The 25,532-nt window shown below is 41.7% G+C and overlaps 1 protein-coding gene across 3 annotated transcripts in view; it reads left to right on the top strand.

The window, feature by feature from the left end:
• Positions 1-1,229: 1,229 nt before the first annotated feature.
• pcbp4 (poly(rC) binding protein 4) overlaps positions 1,230-25,532 on the top strand; it is a 39,073-nt gene continuing 14,770 nt past the window's right edge. The window contains exons 1-6 of one of the 3 annotated variants that reach the window (XM_079359976.1): positions 1,230-1,407; positions 16,442-16,626; positions 17,041-17,064; positions 18,322-18,354; positions 20,267-20,383; positions 23,676-23,807. In XM_079359976.1, coding sequence (XP_079216102.1) covers positions 16,519-16,626; positions 17,041-17,064; positions 18,322-18,354; positions 20,267-20,383; positions 23,676-23,807 — 414 coding nt within the window. In that variant the 5' untranslated portion in view covers positions 1,230-1,407; positions 16,442-16,518. Of the gene's footprint in view, positions 1,408-16,436; positions 16,627-17,040; positions 17,065-18,321; positions 18,355-20,266; positions 20,384-23,675; positions 23,808-25,532 lie in introns of all 3 variants that reach the window. The other 2 variants (XM_079359975.1, XM_079359977.1) reach the window with 2 other exon arrangements.

Below are 25,532 nucleotides of genomic sequence, written 5' to 3'. Positions count from 1 at the left end.
ATTTCTCGTGACTCCTCTTTCCTTTTTTTTTTTTTTGTTGCTGAAAATGCGAGTCAGCTGAAGAACATCTCTGCGAAATAGATGGAGATGTCAAGCTCAAATTACCGATATGCTTCCTCTGTCATACAGGAGCAGTGGGAGCTGTCTGGGGTGTCGTGTTCCTGCGTCTTTAAATTAATGAGCCGTTTGTCAAGAGAGAATTCATCATACACGCACACACAAGAAGCTTGGTGCGAAACAGACTAATTCATGTCATTCTGCCCCCTGAGTATTGTTAGTTAACGTTGCAAAGGGGAAAACAGTATGCCATTTACTTAAGATTACAGCACTTCATACTTGTTTGTACTGGCAAGTGTTGTAATTTAACAATAATGTAACATTTCAGACGTTTGGTAGGGTATGGTAGATAATATGATGTCATTGTATTATTTATTGTCATTTATTTTATTTGATAGGCTATATGAACCACACAACAGAGATAAATTAATTCCTTATATGAGCAAACCAACTTGGCTATAAATCACAGTTCTAATTCTGAAGGTTTATGGTGGAAGGATTGCAATACGAGGACGAAAACACAAGATGGCGCTGTGTGAGAAAAAGTTTGATTTCATGCACGCGCAAGAGAAAAAAACTTCAAAGAGAAAATGCCGGGGGCTCCAATTTAACGAAAACACCACCGAGTAAGGATGCATACAGCCTTTTATCTTCTTTTAAACCAAGCTGAAAATTCGTATTATTTATTCTTCATGGTGTACTAGCCCTTTCCCTGTAAATCATCAAAGTTTAATGGTAGAAAAAGCTGTTTTAGTGAACATAAATCACAGCCGCGCTGTTTTGTAATCGCAAATATAACACCACGTCCCCCTCCTTAGTTTTTTACCCTGTCTCGCTAAAGATGACGATAATGCATGAATTTTGCTAACAGTGTGATTGAATGAGCTAAGAAATTGTAACATCGCCATGCTATGAATTCGAACCGCGCAGAGGCTCACTGATCCCGCATGTGTCAGTGAACGTCTCTACCGCTCCCACAGGAGACTCTGCGGGGACAAGAGCGCTGCTTTCCAGCAGACGAGGCGACACACAACACGCAGGAAGCTCAGCATCAAGCGGACTGCCTTGGTTAATTGTGATCAGAGTGAGCGGGGTGGTCGCCGCTTGCATCTCTCCCTCTCTCTCTCTCTCTCTCTCTCGGAGTGTGTGTGCGCGCGCGCGTGCGTGTGTGTGTGTGTGTGTGTGTCTCCACTCCTCAGCGCACAGGCGCCCTGCACTCCAGTCTGCTGACACACCGGGAGGACAAGTCCGCTCTTTACGTCCGTGTCATTGGACTCTATGTGGATACAAATCCCGCTGAACGCAGATCCATGGGGAGACTTTAGCCTGCGATCACATACATGAAAACAGGTAAGACACTTTTTTTATTTTTCGTCCCGAGCCATCCGTGTACGACATGTTCCTCATTTTTTCCAATTTGAAACTGCTCGAATCCAATACGAGACACTCTTTATCGCTCTTTCCTGTCAAATCTAAGTTTAATCCATCAAATAAAACCAAACATTGAGACTTGTATTTCTAATTTTCCCTGCAACTCGTCTCAATGAGTAATCTCCGAGTTACAGCCCTTATCAGACCCATTTAACCATCCAATCCTTACTGCCCTTATAAATTACTCTTGCGATTTTACTTGCTCACTTCTGTGAGTATAAACTGACATCCGGGACTACATTATGAAGCTATAAACTGCATGGTCTGTTTAATCCAGCATATGGAAGAAAGTCCCTGGATGAGCAAGGGGACACTGAAAGAGCCAGGACACAATCACTCTCTTGTTGTGTGCCAATGTTTGTGTGAGTGTGTGAGGACGGTTTTATGATAATGAAAGTGGACCAGGCCAGTCCTGAACACAAAGATCATTCTCAACAAGTCCAGTACAGTGGGCGCCTGTGGGTGCTGAGGCAGCGAGTGTGTGTGACAGCGCCATTATTCATGAGGATGCCTAATTGCATTAGTCTTAACACAGGATGTTAAAACTGTCTCGAAAGGTTGACCTATATGACGAAACACACCTCTAGGTAGAGCCACATTTTAGCTTTACATGTTCAATCGATTCTTCTTGAAAGGGAAAAAAAAAATGGAGGCATTCCGGCCACATTTAGCAAACTACAAGTCCAGTTTTGTCATAGATAATCTTTAAAAGGCAGTCATACAGATATGTGTCCCGTGTTTTATCAGCAAGAAACAAGTCACAGCCTGTAAATAATGGGCATTTAACGGGGCAAAAGATGTCCTCTTTCCACTTCCAGTCACGTGTTTTGAAATATTTGGTCTCTATTTATCCACGTAAGAACAACAGGCCCATCCGAAATCAAACTGACTCATTGCTTTGGACTCCTCGGTACAACCGAATCAATAAAAACAGCCTCTAAGTAGTGATGGTGGAGCATGCAGCTGATTGATTCAGGAAATCATGGTCCTTCCGTGCTGCTCGGAGATGCTCATGAATCTTGCATGTGCACCTCCAATGAGTGTGTGTTTATGTGTGTGTGTGTGTATGTGTGTGTGTGTTTGTGTACACAGCACGCTCAAACAAAAGTGGAGAGAAATATAGGGCACAATTGAAAGAATGCACATCACTTCACAGGCTGTTACTGGAAGCAGTGAGAATTCATTTGGATGTAATGCACTGAACGACTGTTTCACTGGAGAAGTGAAGGAGGACGTGATTCAGATTTATCTTTCCCGGCCCATAAGAGAGATCAATAACGAACAGGATTCTTTGTGCGTGTGTGTGTGTGTGTGTGTGTGTGGCGAAGGAGGTGGAAACACAATTTAGGAGGAAAAAGAGGAACAGGAGGTACAATGTGGCTTGTGTGAGACACACACACACACACACACGCACACACACACACAACGCTTTCAGAGGCTAGCACACACACACAGACCACCATGTATTGCTGACTTCCTGTCCAAATGCAATTCCTTAATGCACTCTGAGAGTCAGAGATCTAATAAGAGGCAGAAGAGCATCCTCCAATAATGAAACCCCACCTGCATCTGTGCTGCAGAGGGTGGGGAGGGGGTGGGGGTGGCTCTGAGAGCCTTCATAAATAACACAGAGCAGACCTGACACGTGCTGCTCCAACGTCTGGGAACTGCCAATAATCCCTCTCATCTACTAAGATGCTGTTCTTGCAGAGTGAAACGGGGGGTGGAGGAAACACAAGGCATAATGCTTCGTTTTAGTTCGCAGTCATCAAGTCGAAACGGCCCAGTGCAGCAGCTTTAGTCTATTAAAACAGATCTGCAGAGAGAGATCAGGGATATTCAATCACCTTTTACTGATTGGGAGCTTTCCTGGATGATTTAGCCTTTAATTACACAGAGGAGTGAATTGATTCATTTAAAAACACACAGCTTGAATTGTAAGGAAAGATTTATTTTTTCTCTTTTGTATCAAATGAGTTTTCAGATTGCTTTTAAGTCGATTTAAAACCTGTGAGAACTTGCGGAGCTGTGTTTTTTGTTGTTGTTTTTTTTTCCTTTCAGAGGCAAATCACTACCCTCCTCTCCACTCAGGCGTTCATTTAGATGATGTTGTCACAGGAGCGCTGTTGTGTACAAATTAATTTCCTCTCCAATATGTGAGATAAATCCCCTGTCGCAATTAACCTGCATTTGAGCGATTAACCCTCAACTTGTCGTATGTCTCATAAATACACACTCTTGAGGCTCTGCTTGAATGAGATGGATTTATTATTTATTTTCTTATTTCTTTAAATCCGGTGTTCATTGTTAACACTTGTGCGTTTTTAGCGTGAAGTTGGAATGAAAGAAAAAAATCCCATGACTGCGTGTTTCTGTGTAATCTGCCAGGCTCCGTATAATAAACAGTGTTGTTGGCTTTGTTGCGGCGCTCTAATGAAGAGCGCCTTTCTTCGGAGGCAGAATGTGACCCTCCGCCGCTCTTCTTTAGCCTGACCCTGCGCCTCCACAGAGCCGCGGGCTGTCCCCGGCTGCTATGAAAAGATAGCACTGTGTTGTCGAGCTCCGGAGATTGACCCAGCAGGGCCCCGTGACTCTCCTGTTGTGTCTCTCAGAGAGTCCCATGAGCGTGATTTATTTAGTTCAGGAGTCGCCCCCCCCCCCCCCCTCCCCTTTTTGAAATAGCGGCTTTCATGCTGCCGTTACTGTACACAAAGTAACTCAGGACTTCAGGATAGGTGTAGCTAAGTACGCCACTCCAATGACTAAGTGCTGTATTTTAAACACTCAGAGTCTGCCTTCGTGACAGTAATCCTCTTTGCTCTTCAGTACACTAAATGGAGGTTTTCTTTCAATTGGCCATCTGCATCAGTGTGTGCGTGTCTGTTTTCTAACCAAGAAGGAGAGAAGCTTTTTATCCCCCCCCCCCCCCCTCAGCTGCCGAGTGCCTGAAATATTTAACAGGGACTGCACTATTTTTGGGTTTGTGCTCGGTTTGTTCAGGAGCTTATGTAATATGTAGTTTTAGCTCAACATGCATGGCGCTGTTGTAAACCGAAGACACACCAGAGACTCAGTAAAGGTAACAATGTGATTTTTTTTCCGGCCACGCTAGAGACACTGTCCAGTAAAATTGGAGACCCTGCACCATCTGTGCTTTGAAGGATTCAATTGCCATTTTTAAGACACTTTCTCGTGCGTCAAGGAAGCAGGGCCAGTCCACATCTTCTCGTGTTACTTGTTTCTAAAAGGTATCGATCAGCTCGCCTCCCTTCCCTCCAACTGTCCCCATCTCCCCCTATTTCTTTCTCAATCTGTCTCCCCTCTCTCTCTCTCTCTCCTCCCCTCTCCTCTCATCTCCTCTCCTCCGAGGTGTCAGATTCTCTGACTCATGTCCTGGTGTGGAGGATGGGAGGAAAAGCAGGGATGAAAGGGAAGAGAGGGGGAAAGTCATTCTGCAGATAGAGAGAGTGACCTTCATCCAGTAAGAGGGATGGGATAAAAGCGGGAGTTAATACCCCACCAAAGTGTATTCTCCAGCATGCCAAAAAAACCATAACGAATGATATACGGTCGCTAATAGAAGCTCTCTAATAATAAGGAGCATGCCATTATAAGTCAAGGCAAGGCAAATGAAGAGAAAATGTCTGCGTTGAATCCACAGGGATAAACAAGCCGGAGAAGCCAAAGTGTATAATCGAATGAAAACAGCACTGCAGCATGTGACGTACAAAGCCAGATCTTCCTTCTGTAAGGGATCAGAAATGAAAGCGACCCGACGCTGAGCTCCACCCCAGCAATGAGAGGAGAAATGAGCTGCAACTTCAGTGATATCTGACTGGTCCAGTAGTCACTTTACAAGCAAGAAAAGACACACGTTTGTCACTCCTCCTTGATGTGGTGATGTCGAGGTTGTTGTTTTCATCGTCACTGCTTATTTCTTTTGCTCCTTTGCAAACATTCTCAGGGAGAAGGCTTTGTTGAAATGGTTCAGATGTTCAGACCACAGCATGTACAGCAAGTATAAGAATCAGAGAAGGCTTTGTTTTTTTGTCCTAAAGAAGGATAACACGGCGTAAACCAAGTCTAAGTCCTCAAATTTAAAGGTGTGATGATATGATACACTTTATTGTCCCCTTAGGGAAATTTGTCCTGGACTCAAAGTGCTGCCAAACATTCAGCTGCTTCCAAGTCACGACGAGTTAAATAAAATAATCCCTAAAACAATAAAACAGTAAAAAGATGAAATCAATAACAAGTATAAAACAATAAGATCGTCAATTAAACCTTGGAATTGTTTTGGTGGAATGAATGCTGTCATCGTAGAATCTTCAAATAAAAGTTTCAATAATAATAATGATAATATGTTTATGATAATACTCCATATAGCGCATGAGTGATGCAAGGACGCTTCACATGAGAATACACAATGAAGTGCTGGAGGTCAAAGTAACATAAGGAAGGTCTTTATTTAAAGTTTATTAGTATAACTTGACATCAGACAGAATAAAAGAAACAAATCAAACGGCGTCTGATTAAAAAGAATAAATGGATTAAACACATTGAATAAAAGAAAAAGAAAGCTTGTCAATAGAAATTGGGCTTCAAAGTGATTCTAAAGAATATTTGAGTAAGTTATTAGTTTAGTTTTTAAATGGGCAACTCTGATTTTATGACTAAATACCAGATTAAACTTCTAACGAAAAAGTATTTGAACAAAACACGGGATAAGAATTGTTCTTCTACAACTATGTTTTCCACGATGAGACGATGTTAAAAATAGATCTTTAAAAATAAAATCTGTCAGGACAAGTCTGTGACTAAAATAATATTGGTGGGCTGTCCGACATTCTCCCACTGTGTTTGATCAGTGTTTGAGAATACAAGCAGGAGGTGTGTGTGTGTGCATGAAGCAGAGTGACAGTGAGAGCACAAGCTAAACGTGATAATGAGCGCTAACTAGCTAACGTTTGCCTGAACAGGCAGCGAGTGATGTCTCTATGGTATAATATCATCAGGAGCCTTATGACACGAACGCTCCTTAAAGATGTTTTTTTTTAAATGTTCAGTCTGTAGCTCCTCGCTGCTTAAATGTCTGTCAAGAATAGTGGCTAAAATAGCTGAACTACATTTTGAGAGTATTTATACTTCAGTCATATTAAATACAGTGATAAATAAAAACAACTACAAATAAAAAGATTTTTTCTCTCTGAAGACTTCATGTAAAATAGCTGCCAAAATAAACTCTGGGTTTAAGCCATGATCACCTCCTTTGTAAAAATAAGAATAGATATTTTTTGAGAGCACAACACCACATTATTTATTTATGTAACTTTTATTTATCCAGGAAAAGTCCCATTGAGGTTAAACAACTTCATTTCAAGGGAGTCCTGCAGAAATGACACTCACAACAGACAGACAGCAATTAAAATGACAAAAAACAAACAAAACAAAAAAAAACTGTTAAAAGCCATTAAATTACATGGACAGGAACATCCTCGGTGTGATCATCCTTACGTCCAGACGTAAGTGAAAAGCTTATTTGTCTACCAAGGGCGATTGGTTTGGCTGCAAGGCATAACAGGACGGACAAAATACAAAAATACATTTAAAAAGCTAACAGGGTCAAAATGGGCAGAGGCTGAATATAGCAGCCTCCGAGAAACAACAGTGATCCTTGACTGCGGCTCTTAGCAGCATCCATTAGAAGAAAGTGCTGAGCTAAATGACAGGCGTATCGTGGAGTATAGTGTACGGGCTCGGGGCCTTGATGCCGCCCGTCTAACTCAAGTCAGTGTAAATACAGGCTCAGACAGTGTCACAGTGTGTCTGGAACCAGCAGTCGCTTGGGAGAGAACTATTGACAGCAGTGAAACATGGCGCTGTAAGACTCATTATCTGTCTGCCTGTGCTGTTTTATCCCTGCTGGCAATAATGGGAAGGAGGAAGGAACTCCAGTTTAGCTTATTTAGAGGCGAGCGCCATCGTGAAAACAACAGAATCAACGCTTGATCAATGTATGGTTCTCGCAGAGCGGCGCTGCTCCTCCAGGGTTGAACGTGTATTAATAAGCACTGAGCCAGAACTAACTAAACACCGCTGCAGCCTGACAGTCACACATACTGACGGCTGAGGATAGACTGCAATAATGGAGTGTCAATTACCGTTCATTAGCTGTTGGATTCACTCGTGATTATGCAGATTGTGCAGCCAGATTGACACGAGTGTTAGTTGAAGTGACAAGAAGGCCTAAAAGTATCGATTCAGCCCACTTCGAGACGAACAGACAGCCTCAATAAGTTCTGCGTATACGGTTGATCGTCAGCTTGAGGCCAGATCGCCGCGTGGAGTAAAAAGAGTGAAGGGTATGATGGAGGCAAAATCATCTGTTTTTGTTGAGATCAGATCCACTCAAATGCATGTAAAGGGGGATTATGGAGATAAAAGTGTTTTGTTTCAAATACGATCCTCCAGAACAGCTTGATATCGCTCCAAATTCCAAATGTCAGCCAAAAACAAATCCCACGCAGTTTCTGAAATTCCTGCATCAGTAAATATGTGACACAACTTCCAATGCTTAAGTCGTACACACAACTTTGCTGCAGATGATGACTTCACGTATCCGCATTTTATTGCGGTTTTATTCCGTCTTTACGGCGACACAGATTATGGACAAGGCTGGAATATTACACGGTCTGTAATGAATTAGAACCTTCGCTTTGATAATCAAAAAAAAAAAAAGGTGTTGATCCAACACAGTTTTATTCACTCTGTTCAACCCCTCGGATCACACGTTCAACCTCTGAACACTTTTCCGTTGCCTATTCCAAACACTTGACACTGCTTCAAAGGTTTTGCATCAGTGATGTTCTTCAAACTTCGATCGCAACTTCCAAAAGATTGTTCAATCTATGATTAGGATGTGTTTTTGTTTGATTTGATCTTTACCATGTTACAGATTCAAAGAAAAAAAAAAAAAGCTGTCAGAAATATCCTGAAGAGGCTTTTTGGGGGCTTTTTGCCCTTTTGCCCTCTATGAGGCAGGTCAGCTGAAGAGAGATGGGAAGTGTTGGGGATGACATGCAGCAAAGAACCAAGGTTTACTTTGAACCCACGATGTCGACTATAGACTCTCTATACATGTACTGGGACCTGTGTCATAACTGCTATGGCTAACCGCACCCCAACATATCATTCATTTCAACAAACTCCTGCATCAGGTCATTTGAATCTGGACCTCAATTAAGAAATATTTTGCAGCTTTCTGGAGGATTTGACATCAAGCAACAGGAAAATCCAGATTTGGCATTTCATGTCAGCTAATTCTCCCACACTCTTAAAAATTCCAGCACTTCCTGGGAGCATTTCACACTACAGTCTCCCAGAAGAAGAACAACACAGATAATGTATAAAACGATCCCAAAATGACCGTATCATGCTATCATTTAGAGCCTCATTATATAACCGAGCCGACATATTCACTCACTCATTCACTCAGCCAGTGATCTTCTTTCAACACTTCCCGAGAGAAACGTTTCGATCCACTTCAACTTCCGAGCAGATGCTTCAAAAGTGACAGAGAGATTGTTGTTTTGTGAATCCTGAGACTTCACAGACAGACTAATGATGCAGTGTTTTCTATGTATGTGTAAACTAGAACCACCTGATGAAGCTCGAAATTCAGCCACACGCACTTGTGTAAATGCGCCCTCCAATGAGAAACTTTCCTGTAGATTTGTTAATATCAGCAGGAAATCAGTTCGTTTTATTCACTCCTTACCGACCAACAGTTTCTGGATTATAAACTTCCAGCCTCAGGGTAATCTTATCAGCGCCAGCCCACATTTAGGTGCAGTGGTTGTTGGCCTCCTCTCTGGCTCCGGGAGCAGCAGGCGGCCCGGGGGCTCTGATAAACCTCTCCGGAGCCTCGTGGCTGACAGGCGGCTCGCTCTGCAGGCTGACACGGTTATGCTTTAACACCAGATGAAGCCGACGGCTGATAGGAGAGGACGTTCCCCTCTGTGCCGAAGGGATCTGACCCCTCCCATTATACGTGACAGAGCTGAGACACGACACGGTGAGAGATGAAACACTGCTCTTTAATTTCAAGCCTCTCCTATTTCACAACTAAAGCCGTCCGCTGCTTTTTTTTTCTTTCTTTCTTTTTTTTTTTTTATTTGTTCTCTCTCTCAGCTCGGTGGAGAGACGTTGGAAGTGCAGGCGGGGGAAGAAATCAAGTCGGTTAAAGACGTAGAGTTGTTTTTTTTCTGAGGCGGTTTCAGGGGTGGATCACACTTTTGATCAACATCTCTATCCTGAAAATGATCTGCTGAATACACGGGTGGATAAAATATGTATTGTTAGGTTTTTGGATTTTTACCTTTTGATGAACAATATCATTTTTAATGAAAAGAGTTCAGTTCTAAAATATTCCAAATGATATTTGATTTATTTGGGGGAATATTTAAACCTAACTGGGCCCAGGATATCTTCTCTAGATTGTAAGCTTTGAATTGAACGGAGTCAAAGCCCCAGTGTGACAGACTGATAGCAGGATAAATGTCTGACAAGAAGCTGATGTAATATTGTATTATGATGACACACGCACTCACACAGTATCTGATAAATAGAAAAACGGCACTTCAAGAGGGCAGAAATCTGCTTCCTTCTATCGACAACACACTCCTTCATAAACCAAAGTTTGACCCAGTTAGATTTGATTCCTTTACAGTGTTTTTTTTTTTCTTCCCCCCCAGTGGATTAAAGTAGGCGATTTCCATGCTCCAAATATTTGGCAATATTTAAAACCGAAATCTTTTGCAAGTTCTGTGTTTGTTGCTTCAGTCACACAGTCCTGAGGAGAGAGAGAGAGAGAGAGAGAGAGAGAGACGGAGAAACAAGTAAGTTGTGTTCTGTTTGTTGCAAATGTTGTCATGAATATTTCATTTGCATTGGTGGGGAAAAAAAAAAAAAAAGACAAATACAAACGATGATTTCAAGAGACTTCTGGGGGCTTTTTTTTTTTTTTTTTAAACAGCATTGTTTACAGCAAAGTGTAAGTATGCCTCATTTGAACAAGAGCTCCAGGTTGTGCCGTGGATACGCTCTTCTCTCGGCTGCACGGCTCATAAAGCGACAGAACTGATGAATCGCAGCATGACTGGTGGCTGTTATGTGGGTAAAGCTAATCCAAACATAAAGCTCCCCCTCCCCCTTGAATATTTCATTCACATGGAATCGAGTCCGTTTAATCAAGAAGTCCCTGCATTGAGCTCAAATCCTGCTGAAATGTAAGTATTCCGGGTCGAATGTGTTCTCTGAGGCAGTGTTAGTCCTGAAGCTTCCTCTATTTAGAGCGTCCAAATACACTCTCTGACACAGTCTGCAGTCAGATTCGTCGACGGCATGTTTGTATGCGTTCACTCCCAGAAGGTCTCATTTAAGTCGGACCACTTGCTGAAGGAGGGCTGCGTTTACTCCCCCTGTTGCACTGTACGCGTTTTCTCCCTCATCGCAATCATCATCGTCGTCGTCGTCATCTCGGGGCACGACGCTCTCATTGTGTCATCGCGTGTTCTCAAACATGGCAGCACTTTGAGTGTGTATCACGACAGATCGCTGCAGAAAGTTCCTCCCGTGGAACTTCTCAGCACATCAAAGTGTCTCTTGTGTCCTGTGTGTGTGTGTGTGTGTGTGTGTGTGAATTGTTGGCTCCTTTCATCCCAGCAGCTGTAAGCGGGGACGGGTGTGTTTTGTTTTGGCGCACACGTCTGACTGTCTGTCTCCATGTGTGCATCGGAGGGGTCCTTCAAGCGTGTGTGTGTGTAAATGGTCTCTCACCTCTTGGCCTGCCCGTGCGCGTGTGCACACGTTGTCACCCTCTCACTTACTGCTCTATATGTGCCCACCCGGGGGACACCCAATCCCTCTCTGCCTGTGTTTGTTCATAGAGCAGACATTCAATACCCCCTGACGCCCCTGCGTTTACTGTATGCATAGGGGGGGACCCTGTTTCCGTCAATCACCATGGAGACCAGGCATGTTGTCCTCATTCCTTCCTCATTTCCTCTCAGCCGTCTGTTCGCCGGGTGTGTGAGGGACATGGCGGCCTCAGAGCAGGTGTCCACTTTTCCAGACAAGCAGGTTGTACCTCATCCTCTTCATCTCGCGCTCTCTGCGCTCCTGAAAACATGGAAAGAAAAACAAAGATTGCTGCTGGCTGTCAAGGGATGCATGCTGGTTGCTTTTATTCGTGACGTCTTTGATGTACGCGTCATTGAGGGACGATAGAAACACACCTTCGGATATCCTGAAGGAAATGTCTACTTTAAACATCTTTTGGTGGTGTAAGTGGGTCATCATTTTTTAATATATATATATTTTTAAATTAGGTTAATAATGTTACGCTAAAGATAATATCTGGTCTTTTTTTATTTTTATGATTTCATGTTTAATATGTTGTGATATCAATGTGTTTTTTTGAAGGTGTCAGAGGGGCCATGTTAAACTCTACACATAGAAGGTAGAGGTTGGCAAAAAAAAAAAAGATTGTTATCTTCTGGGATTTTAAATCGATATGTAACTTCCAAAAACCTTTTTTTTTTTCTTTTTTCTTTTGGGCTAATCAGTCACTCCATGCTAAGAGCTAAGGCTAACTCTTTAACTCACTACAATGCCAAATGGAGCAGCAGGAAATACAGTCGGTCTCACAGATGACGGGAGTCAATCCTGAAGTTTGGACTCATTGAAAAACAGACTTCATTTTGAATCGAAAATAGACTCTGAATCCAATCACCAGGAATCGAAATTCAATCGTGAGACACCCAAAGACCCCCAGCCCTAATAAAAGGTATTATTCTTTAAAGGACTCAATCTAAAGATTATCTGTAGTATGATCGAATCTGGTCCTCATTTTCTGCATCTCAGTTTTGGATTAAAACAATTTGAGTCAATAAAACAAAAAAAGGATTTTTTTTAAAAATCACAGCGTACTCGTTTCTTCTCTTTCCACTGTCGTGTTTTGTGTGATCATAATTCCAAATGTAAAGATATATCATTTACCTGTACTCTCATTTATGACAAAGAGAAGCAGCTCATGTTTACATTTGAAAAGTGAAACCAACAAATTAGAAGGATTTAACTCCTGTAAGAAACCCTGCAGCTTACTTATTTTGAAATTCAGTGAACCCACTGATTCTTTCTTCAAGACTTGCGACACGTATTCATCCATGTATGTCTTTCTGTTCTTGCTTTCTTTCTACACAGTCGAGTTCTGTTCTTTGGTGTTTCAGATCATTTGGATGAATCGTCATCCTTTTTGATCAGAAGCTGCTTCTGTGGCGTGTCAAATGGATTCTAGTTTCTATTTTTAATTATTCCACAGCAGACTGTGCCGGCCTCTTATGTCCATTTTGTTTCTTTGTCCGTCATTTGGCAAACCGAGTGATGCCTCACTCCGTGTATAAAAGATGAATAAAAGTGACTGGTAACGAGGAGCGCCTGAGTGCAGGGTGCAGTCAGGCGGAGTAGGACCAAGGTTACACACTCAGTGACAGCGCTGTCTCTCTGCCTCTCTCGCCCTGCTCCGACTGTATTCTTGCCGCTTTTGCGATGTAGCTTGCACATTTGCTAATTCCCTGTGCTGAGTTAGTGGGTCTAATTTCGAACAGAGGGGCTCTGTTCATCCTGGAACGCTGTTGCTTCGGGATTCTGGAAATGAGTAGTTCAGACGCTCTCCGCCCTCACGCAGACACAGAGCATATGCCTTGTTATCAACCCACAGAGCTGCACATAATGATCCCTTCAACCATTTGCTCCTAATGCAATCAAGAGCTAACATTTTAGCCATGCCCCTCGGTGCCTAAAGATAATAAAGTTAGCCCACGGGTTGCACAAAATGTGCTCTCTGATAACACATGTTCAGGATGCATCGATCAAGCTAAGCTTCATAATTATTTGGCCTTTCATCTGTAGCTGACAGGGAGCAAAATGTTCCATTTTTTTTTTTGTTTATCTCCAGTCAACCCCCTGGGCTTTGTTTGATATTTATGGAAATTGTATGGAGATAAGCTTCTAACTGATAGTTTTATAAGTCAATCGTAAGAGCGCCTCTTCCAGAAACACAGGAAGTTTGATTTGGTGCGATGATCTAATCCAGTGAAACGACGCTCTGCCCCACTTTCTGCAGCACGGCATGTCAGATTGTGCCGCTGCCATGACGGGAGTGTAAGAGCCCATACATGCAGGCGAGCTCTGTGACATTGTGAAGAAGGGATGTGTCGGAGCTTTCAAACATGTCTTTGCAAGCGTTCGCTGCATAAATAAGTAAGCAGAGCAGCGATGGCCTTGTGCGCTAAGCAAAAGCAATAAACCTTTTTCTGCAGTTCCAAAAACTCTCTCAGGAATCGTATCTCATTTAAAATAACAACCATTTATTAAACATGATCTCCTTACAGAGCTCACCAAATCCACCGACGGCATGCAAATTTATATGTAAAAAAAAAAAAAAAAAAAAATGCCCACACACATGTCAGACTGTGTCAGCGGGGTTGCAGCAGTGGGTTGGTGTACAGTGGCTCTGTAGGCTGGCTGGAATGTACTTGGCAGACAAACAAGTGGCCTTGATGAGTGAAAAAGGAGAGGATGGCTTTTATTGCTGTGTTCTTGTTGTTGTTGCTGAATGTGAGAGCTTACCCTCCGTGAAGATCAAAGATTCCAGTGTGAGGTGAATCTTTCAAATCAAAGTGTACTTCTCATTGTACAGCGGCGCCATTATCACAAGCCAATTAGCAGGCTAGCGCGTGTATGTACCTTCCCTCCATGCACTACCAGCACATTCTTTACAGACACTGATTCAGTGTTGTAACGTCGAGATCACCTGACTACATCCTCAGTGCCACTCTGAGTTGGAACATTTCTTTTTATTTTCGAGCTTTTTAACAGCGACAGCTCTGAAATCTGTTGCAAGCATTCAAAGTGCCCAGACGATAGTTCGTACTCACTTTGGTGATCTTTAGACCAATCAATATGCCGTTAGCATGTCAAGCTTTTCACTTATCCATTCAATTTCCATCTCATGGATAGGTTCCATTTTGTTTGTGCACATTTCTCAAGGTTCAAAGATGATGTATCCAAAAGACTAAAATGATCCAAAAATACCAGGCCTGCAAAAGCTACATGTTAGCGTTGTCATTGCTTGCATGTTAGCACCCTGACAAAACATTCTGTAAAATCCATTTGATGGATGTAGCTCAATACCGATAATTACACGTTTGTCTGGAAAGGATTCAGGTTAGCTGCTCCGTGTTTCTTCTTTTACAAGAAACATCAAATTCTGTTTAATGCTCATTGAGCCGTTATGTTTTTCAAATCGGGGTTCAGACCAGCTCTCCTGGAAGATGTTCAAAGTGTTGCACTCAGGTTGTTTACATGCGATCGACAGAGTTGTGTCAAGAATAATTAAAAAAAAAAAAAAAAACGAGATGAGAGAAAGGTTGAGAGACAGGATCCTGACACAGCAGCAAACAGCTGGCCAATCACTGTGTGAAGTGTGTGTGAATAACTGATTGGCTGTGTTTTTTTTTTTTTTAAGTTGAAGTTGCAGATGAAGAGGAATGTGTTTGTGATGCAACCATCCAGCAGCTCTAATGATGAATACGTGCTGCTTTTCTTCTTATTGAAGTCAAACAGAACATGATCCTCTTCAGTATGAGGATGCACGGCCGCTCTTTGGATTTATAGAAAATATAAACTGAATCAGTTTTGGTCTGAGACTGAAAATTAGACGCATGGAGACTTCACATTAGATTTCTGGGATGTTGTAATGATAAATGTATGCTGTTTTTTTACATTCAACACAATAATGGCTTAATCCATTTAATTAGGACTCGTTCTGTTTAATCAATTTGAAGAAAAATTTAATTAAGTGAAGCCAAAATCGCAGTTTGTCCTCTTGAACATCATTAGAAATGATCATTGCCTTTAAGTTCTGCATGTCACACAGCTTCCACAGGGTGGCTTTTTATTGATATCTATATTGATCTATCTGCTGACAAATGTAAACAAGACCAATTATTCCCTGAACTAATTAAACACATCAAGCTGAGCCTGTGAGCAGTCAGGTGACTCACATGAATCATCGGCGCGTAAGTCAAAGCCCTGACATGCACGTAGCTGCTACCACATTGTCATTCTGGCAGCGGTACAGATGCTTCTTATTTAACGTCTGTGTATAATTTGTCTCCTCATAACAGAGTTTTTTCCTCCACTTCTGTCCTTTGAGTGACTTTGACGGAGAGGATAAAAGCAGGTCCCTGAAATTGACTCCAAGCATATTCTGATGTATAAAAAACACATTGATTCACTTCGCATGATCTGGAGCTCATCAGAAAGCATTTTGTGATTCTGTTTTTTTTTTTCTTTTTCCGTTGTTGTTGTCATCTTGTTCCAAAAATCACTACGCTCACTGCGAGTTGTCGTTAATGAAGGCGGAGATGGAGTATTAGTCACTGATGGCCACCCACAGTCTGTTTAAAAAAAAAAAAAAATCTCTGAGTGACTACAACATCGCTGACACTGTTGGTGCTTCTGGTCAATGTCCTGCACACAGACTCCGGTTCCTCATTATGACTTGTTGTGAATCAATATCACATTGTCTCAAACGAATGAAGAGGATCCTCACATGTACTTGTTTTCAGAAGCCCTGCTTGTGTTTGAACGAAGCTTGGATTTGTTTCCTTGTTATGCAAACATCTTTGATCTCGTCGAATTATCCTCCATTTAACAATGCACTTCAATACAGTCGACGTAGGCGGCTTCTGAAGAATTATCTAGACCACAGCCATTAGTTTTAATTTTAGCCGCTTTTATCTTTAGCAGGATGGAAGACTGTATTCCTTCTATATTAGTGAAGGCTTTTATTTTGAAACTCAGTCGTTCTTTCTTTCTTGCAGAGCAGCACTGAAGGACCTCGGAGAGCCAGAGAACGAGTGCTGGCCTTCGTCTGACTGTGTGACCAGCGAATGAGCCTTGTTCATGCGTCTCCCTGAGTGCCACTCCCACACCACTATGAACTGTGAGCAGGACTTTGGAGACGGGGGCTTGGGAGTGACCCTCACACTACGACTGCTCATGCACGGAAAGGTACAAACCCTCTTTTTGCTCACGTTGTGCATAAATGAGCGAGAGCATGCCAGAGCACTTTGGACTCACTTAAGCGTAAGGTTTGCCACAGCCTCATGAATAAAAAAAACAAAGAAGTGATAAATAATGAATTGGTACTATATACATCAGAAATATTTCTTCTTTTTTTCTACAGAGGTTTATTTGCTTTAATTTAGAGACAGGACAGTGGATAGAAACAGAAATCGTGGAGGGGAGAGGGAGGGGAATGACGTGGGAAAGGAGTCACAGGTCGGATTCGAACCGGGGAAGCCCGCTTGAATGAGTGTTGCTTCTGTACATGGGACATACAAACTAACCACCAGGCTCCTTTTTTTTTTCTTTTTAAAAAGACTTTCTATTGGTTTGTAATCAACTATGTCTTTTGTCTTGTAGGAGGTTGGCAGCATCATAGGAAAGGTGAGAATTCCTATTTTTATTCCATTCTTCTTTGAAATCAAAGCTGCATTTATACTGTCTAATATTCTCATGAGTTTATCAAACCTTAAGTTCCCACAGCGTGCTTCACTTGGATGTACTCTAATAAAATGTTTAAGTATTTCTCTTTGTCCTATCCAGGACCACTTTGTGGATTTATTGTGTGCCTTTGTCGATTTTCTTTTTCTTTGTCTTTATTCTACTTTGTCAAATCCACAGTAAACAAAGCCATCTAAGAAACAATCCCTATTTAGAATATCCCCACCCTAAATGTAATTGCCTTATATGAAAACCTCTTAAGACTTGCCCACACCTCCCATAATGCACCACAGTAATCCATCAAACAAAAACATCAGTGCATTGAAGGCAAGCCTCCATTTGAAACTGAGCTCCTAAGACGTATTACCGTTGGCCCCTTGTGGCACTTCGAGCGTCTGTTGGGAGGGGGGTTGGCTGCCTTGTGTTGCTCCAGTGGCTCCTGCTATCCCGCCCTGTAATGCAACACCTACAAAAGACATCAATAGGAAGAGGAACAGGGACCAATGATGAAAAAAAGGAGTGCTGGAGAGAAATGTCACAATGGATGCTGCAATGTGTTGCAGAAATCAGGAGAAAATAGATAGTGAAAGGAAAAAGGAGCGAAACAACAGAGAGATGAGCTTGGCATACACCATGCGGCTCCACAGAGAGACACTTGATCTGCAGTACTTGGGCTAATAACTTGCCACTCTAAGCTGCAAGCCGTTTCTCTCTCCCCCCTCTCATCACTCTCCCATCATTAGAAGACAGACACCAAGGCCAGAACGGACCACATAGAATAAGTTTACCTCGAATAAAATCTTAAAAATGGTGTGAGGTTTTTTTGGGTGCTCTTGAAAGGAAGTCGTTGTCCTTGATGCTCAAAGGTGTGAACGGAGGTATGACAGCTTAGTTGAAAGAAAACACAAGACAGGAAAAAGAAAAATAAGCGATCCAAAAACTAGCAGAGGACAAAATGTTGACAACATTTTCTCATCCCTTGCAGGAGGTATAAATGCACACTCTATATACAGCTAGAAGAGAGTCAGACATATTTGAAAGAAATTTGTTTTTTAGACTGGTTGGATTTTTGTTTCGTTAAATTCCAGTCATTTTCAGATTTGTATGGCTTGAATTTCCAGTTTCACTTTTAGGGCGGGGACGTGATGAAATAAGTGGGGGGGTTTTTCTTAAACAATTCCTCATCTTCTCTTTTTCCAGAAAGGAGAGACGGTGAAACGAATACGAGAAGAGGTAAGGAACCTTTACCATGTCAACTTTTTAGCGCCTGCCTTAGTATTAGTATGCAGGATTAACTGTATGCACAGCAAGTTACACAATATGCAGGAAAAGTGTTTTTGAGTGACTAGCTGTGTGCATGTTTAGCCAAATCTCTTCTCCTTTCTCTTTGACCTCACATCCAGTAGGCTTATTTCTGGAGGACAAAATAATTCCATGTCGGAAGGTTTCTTAAACTATCTCAGCTGTATAGTGTTTGTGAATAATAATAGTGAAACTCTGTTTTTGAGTCTGAAAAGCACACCGAACTGAAACATTGTCCAAATTGCCTTGAGCGCATTAACAGCACCTTTTCAATTTGAATCATCGCTCTTCATGATTCACGACCTTATCTCTTGCTACTTTCCTTCCTACCAAATCCCTGTTCTTCCCTGAAACAACTGCCTTTTTAATCTCCATCTGCCCCTCCATTCCCTCTCCTTAAATCTCAAGGGTGCAGCCAAACTAATGCCGCTTGGTTAACTCTCAGTATTAAAACGTAATTAGGTTGACACTGTTGCACTACATTTGATTCTTTCTCTGGCTGTGAGGCTTCTGTGTTTTACTTTATGAGGCAGAAGGATAAACAGAGGAGGAGTGAGGTCATTGGACAATGTAGCCCTGCAAGGCTGCTGGATAAACCATCCATCCATCCATTCATTCATTCATTCATTCAGCTTTTGTTGCTTCCAGACTGCAAGGCCTCATCCTGTCACTTGCTCCTCGGGCGTTAAAAAGTCAGTGGGAGCATGACTCAGTAGAGTGACTGGAGAAAAATGTGGCAGAGGTCAGAGCTCTGTCCGCTGTGTGCTCATGTGATTTAAAATCAGAGAAACACAAGGACACACACTGGAAGGAGAGGAGGGCGAGGGATTGATTGTCTGAGGGCTAAACCCAGAGGAGAAACTCTATAAGGTTATTGGTCGGAGATACAGAAGTGTGCTGTTTAGCATTTAGTCTCACCTCCTTTAGCTCCCTTGACTTTGTTATCTGTAAATGTTCTGCACTGTACAACATGTCACCCAACACTTTGAACACTTTTTTTTATAATTAAAACACAAAAGTAAACAAAGTAGGACTTTTCTGAAAATAAACTGCTTTTTGCAAAGAGAAATATTTGTATAGGTACAGTCAATAGCCAATTAGCTTAGTTAGCATAAGAAGCATAGCAAAATAGCAACCATTGAACGCTTAAAAAAATAGCCTTAACGAGCAAGATTTGAAGTTGTTTGATGGTAAAGTAAGCTTTGGACAATGGCAGGTTAATAGTTTCCCTGTAAATATATTTCTGTTTGTTAAGCTCATTTTGATCTAAACAAAGAAAAAGACACGAGTTAAAATTAGCTTAGTTGGCATAACAACTAAACACAAAGATGACACAACTCTCTCCACAGTTAACACAATCCACAGTTCAGCAATACCTTATTTAAGAAAGTAACACATTGTATATCATTTGTTTTTATCCTCACAAAAAACAGAATAAAACAAGTAGTTTTTGTTTTTTTGTTTTTAATAGATAGTATAAAACATTGATGTACTGTGGATGTGACAGCATCTTAATGATGGCAGACACCATATTAAAAATGCTTAATATGGGTGTGTAGCCTATGTGAGAAACGGGGCATTTGGAGCCAGCCCCAAGTGGACAGACGAGGAACTGCATCCTTGCACTTTTGCATTACATTTTCCGATACCAGAGTTTGCTGCTTGCTCACCATGCAAAACTAAGCTAAATTAATTAACGTACAGCTTGTTTAAAGTAGCTTCATGTTTACTGTAACCATCAGACATGAGAGTGCAATTAATCTCTTAAACTTAACCTCACTTTAACATGATAATAATAGTTACTGTATTTCTACTAACATCAAACTGACCTGTGTCTCCACAGAGCAGCGCTCGGGTCAACATTTCAGAGGGCTCTTGTCCAGAGAGAATCATCACCATCACCGGCTCCACAGACTGCGTCTTCAGAGCTTTCACCATGATCACGTACAAATTGGAGGAGGTAACTGTTACTGCAATGCAATGTCACATTAGTTACTGAAATCAACTCAACCGAAGACTTCTGTCTCACAAGGGGTTTTTTTCACAGATGAAACCAGTTAGGTGCAATGATAAAGTACACTTTGCAAGTTTTCGTAAGTTGTTAAAAGTCTTCTTGAAGCCCAAATAATTTGTTTGTGAGAGTTTAGGAAAAAAATGTAGGAAGAAGCCAGGTTATTACAAGAAATAATTTCCTAAGCTTCATCTTGACATCATCACTAATGGGCTTTTACGGGTATCGATTATACTCTAAACTGAGGTGATGGAAGGAAAAACTTTAGCCGTCTTTCATAGCACTCGACGTTCTTTCAGATATGATTACAGTGCAGAGGAAAATGTAGGATAAGTGGATTTAGCTGCTGTTGTGAAGCCATTTCAGAGAGATGTGTGTTGTACAGTAGATGAGTTGTTTGTTGGGCCATTTTTCCTAAATGCATCTATACTCTGAGTATAGAAGCTTATTTGTACCTGTTATTGAGAGGGATTTATGCATCTTCTTATTGTCTTCTAATGAGCTATAGATGACAGGTTTGTCCTGCTTTGAATCTCCATGGTGACTGTCCATCAGCACACTAATTAAAATGGCAGAGTGAGGAGCTGTCTGCACTCTGATTCAGCATCACTGCGGACTCTGGCAATAAAACAGGTGTTCCCTGCTCAGGTCGAGAGTCTTCAGTAAACACACGCGGGCTGGATACACCGAGCAGGATTCATTAAAGATCGCTCACGCTCACCTCTTTTCAACCTCTTGAGTTGCCATGGCAACGCGTTGGCTGACCCACACCTCGCCACACTTCCACCATAGTTGAGTTATTGTTTGTGTGACAACTTTAATTAAAAACAAAGGGGAATTATCTGCTTTTTTGGCCACTGAGTATTAGACTTGGCGTTTGTTTCTGTCTGGATGGTTCACGAGTACACAGGAGCACTTACTTATTCTATTTGGCAGATGATCACTTGTGTGCAAATTGTGTGTTCTATTGAGGAAGAGCCCCCCAACTGCTGCCTCATGAGTGCAAGATTATGCAAATGGTCCAACAATGTGAAAGACATATCCTAATAACGCAGTAAATACAAAAATTGTCTCATACATGTATTTTGTTTCGAGATGTTGTGGCACAGCATGCATGAAAGCAGCTTAATCTGTCTATATTGGGGTTCTAACCCACCAGCAATGTAATATGCTTTCGGGATTTAAGCCCGAGCAGCTCTTTGTGTGGCAGTGCTCTTATAACCCGCCGTCTTATTTCCGCCATTTCGCTCTGTTTGCAAAGATGGCACAGTAAAGTATGCAAGTGTTCACAGTTGTTAAGTCGAGGCTCATATTTTTAGATCAAATCCAGAAAATGACGCCCAGAGTCTTGTGATTGTACAGACGAGCTACTAATGAGACGAGACGTCAGAGAGCCTGATCCGCCTCACTAAATATAGACACGGAGCAGAGCCACATCAGAATACACTTTTTTAAATTGAAGGTTTACGGTTATTGGAAGCATTATGCAGTTTCCTTCATAAGTTAAATCCCCCTGAGGTTACACATCCACACTGTCCCCTTCTTAAGTCAAAGTGTGCAATTTTACTGCAAACACAAACTGTTCAAAAACTAGCAGCGTGCTCTGCATTCTGTCACATATTTGTTGTTGTTTGAGCTCTGATGGGAAGAGAGGCAGTGGATCTTATTTACATTTCAAAGCTTCACAGAGAGACACAGTTCATTAATTAAAAGCTCAATCTCCACCCACAGCAGAGACGCAGGATGTTTGCTATACCTGCACTGTGAAACACACCACACGGTGAGCTTCACCATCCTTACTCTGTTTAGACAAGAACTAACCAGTCTGTACAATACATGAGCAATATAAACACACAGATTACATGTACCTGCCACTAAAATCTGCCTATTCCAATATTTCCCTGACGTCCTTTCTCTAGCAAACATAGGGAATTTTGAGAGAATGTTTCATTCCATTTTCCATGTCCACAAGAGTTATTCTCCTCACTGTATCAAGTATATACATTTCAAGGAATTGTTCAACATTGTGTGATGTAACCAGGCAGCTTTGGCCGAGAGACAGTTAGCATAACTTAGCCTAGTTTAGCTTCATAAAACCGCCACCTCTGCTGACTTTAGGTCGAGCGCAGACGTAGCGACAAACATGTTGTAATGCGATCATCCTGAGAGGTGGGCAGATTGTCACCAGCTGTGAGTAGCTTTTTTTTTTTTTTTTTAGGCTTCATGCTAGGCTAAGCTAACTTAATTATCTTGTAAGCGTTCATACTCTCAACAAACTCAAAGCAAGGAAACATGAACACACATGACCTTAAACTTAAACGTATCTTATGGCAGTTCGAAAGTACAATATTGTGTGAACGTAAAAATCTTCACATTGTATGTATCTGAGTGCTGTAACTTTAAAAATATCTCATAAAATAAAACAAAAGCTTTTCATAGGAGATGCACACATTCAGTTGATTTCAAAAGAAATCCCAAGGTGACTAGTTTCTGGCTGCCTGCAGAAGGTGCTCTGTATTCGCCTTCTGTAGCCGACTGAAAGGCACAAAGCACAAAATGCTCAACAGTGTTAGTTTCCCCTTTAAGCCTTTCAAATAAGGACAGCTTTTCGGAGCCCACGATGGACGGGATTGCATACATTACCAGTCAGCTTCCTATGGATTTGAGCATACGTGAAAAATCTGCATACAGGAGTTAATTAGGTGCAAATGCTGGATTGGTCTGCCTCCCAACCAACCGCTCCACCTGACACTTCCAGTATGGATCCCGTTGGCTTTTTCTTTTTTTTCTTTCTGTTGTTCAATTCATTTTGTTTCAGTTTAAAGTGAGCTTGGCTGCTTCTCGTGTGTAGGGTTCCTGCTTTGCACTTCATACTGCTGAGGTAATGCTAATAGGCGGTGATATGTTGCCTTGGCTCAACATGATTCAGCATAATTGGCGATCCACTCACATTTTTGCTGTTTGATTTTCAATATTCAAAACTGTCAGCCAAGTTTCTTAATGATTGAAGACTTGATGAAACTGAAATTGAAAGTGTATCTGGATAAATGTGAATCCCAAATAGACTCAAATTCATTGCTGCACTGTCCTAATTGTTGGGAGTTAATCCCTCCAGTGGCTTTTCTCTTTGTCCCGTTCCTTCTTCACCCCTCGCCTGCTTGATCTGTTTCCACTGGGAATCTCTTCCCCATTTCTCTCCTCCGTCTCACCACTTTTCCTCTTTGCTCATATCCCCCTCCAGGACTTGTCTGCGCTGGTGGCCAACGGCACCATCAGCTCCAAGCCACCAGTCACCCTGCGGCTGGTCATCCCTGCCAGCCAGTGTGGTTCTCTCATCGGGAAGGGAGGGGCCAAGATAAAGGAGATCAGAGAGGTGAGCAGCCAGATCGCAAATCCACTCCATCCTCTCCTTCCAGGAAGGTTCAAAACTGAAATATGATGAGAACAAAGCTTCCGTAGATAGTGTGTGTGTGTGTGTGTGTGTGTGTGTGTGTGTGGTTGGGGGGTGGGGGACTGCAGCTAGAGAGAAGAGAGATATATCATTTGCAACAATTCTGCTCTGTTGTATATTTTGCTCTATAACACATCCGTGCAAGATGCCACTGTTCAGTATCAATTCAGTTACAGTGTAACATTTATAGACATAAAATGTGTATCATCTACAGCAATAAAATGTTTGAAAATTAAAGATGTGATGGGAAGATTGGTTCAGATAAAATGAAAAACCCACAAAGATGCACAAACCTATTTCTAAAGTAGTGAATAAAGGTTGTGCAGAGTGTGTGTCTGTACTGGCTGTTGACACACTTTGATGCATTGTGCTAAAGGCTAACAGAGCTAACAGTCTAAAGGCTAGCAGGCCGACATAGTCACGACAATGTGAAAATGCAGATCTTCAGCAGGTTGAATGTTTAACCACATCTGTTTCACAGTTATTTAGCATATAAACCAAGACCTTGTTTCTTCATCATGTTAATGTTTATTATGAGGTGTGCAGCTCACCCTTTGTGGTTTTTATTTTTCTTAAATCAGAGTTCGAAGCCTGTTCAGTGACTCTGCTTAAAAAGAGGATCGTGTGGCACTTTGAATTTTCCCTCAGCTGTGAAGATGCTTAAGGCGCTAAGACGATAATTAAATCAGATAAAATTATAAGGCAGTGATATACATATAGCAAACTAGAATTCATCAACGAAGTTGTTACAGAGTTTAGGACTTGGATTGAAAAAGCCTCATCGCTCATCGTTAGCAGTCTGGCTCTGGTGACCCCCAAAGACCTGCGATCATCCCGTCTAAGAGGGCACTCAGACTTCAAGCGGGATAAAAACATTTCTATTTCAGATAAGAAGTCTACTCGTTTCAGTTCAACAATGACAGGTCTGGGATCAAAGTCAGGAGTATTCTCCCTTTGTGGCTTCACAATCTAAATTTACCCAGAGTTTACCTAGTCCAAAGAATCTATCTAGAAGAGTGGACCGGTGTGTGCACTTTAGGCTGACACCGGACCAAGCAATGGATTTAGACTATCACAGCACATAATTAAAGAGACAAAGCAGCATGGATAGATCGACTTCATCCAACACACAGTATGACTCAGCAGACTTTAAAAGAGAAAAACCTCCTGACGACACTGATGCTCAGATCAAAACATCAGGATTAGAATAATAAAAGACATCTGACTCTGTAACTTTAGCCTTGTACTGATCCACAAATAGAGTCCCTCTCAATTTCTGTGGTAAGATGTTTTTTTTATTGTTTTTTTTTTTTGTCCCGTACATAACCCAAGTTTGTTTCAGTTACAGATTTGTTTTGTTTTGTTTGGTTGCTAGAGGACACAAGCTCTCATATAGAAGCATTCTGTTATGTGTGGTTCAACAATAGCCTCCAGAAACACTGCAGTCTGATACAGACGTCGACAGTAAAGATAAAAAAAAAAAAAGGCCTTGCTTCATGCCTTCAGACATACTTTATATTAGAAATGAATCAGTTGGAATTGTGAGAATGAGATCTGCTGACCAGGGCTGACTGTTCATGTTTGTAACATATCCAGCCTTTATGATCAACAAACAAAGTCTCGCTTTGTTTCTGTCGGCATTTGAGG

This window comes from Symphodus melops (genome assembly GCF_947650265.1).
Source record: "Symphodus melops genome assembly, chromosome: 13".
Classification (NCBI taxonomy): Eukaryota; Metazoa; Chordata; class Actinopteri; order Labriformes; family Labridae; genus Symphodus; species Symphodus melops.
This window is presented reverse-complemented; position numbering and strand designations above follow the sequence as displayed.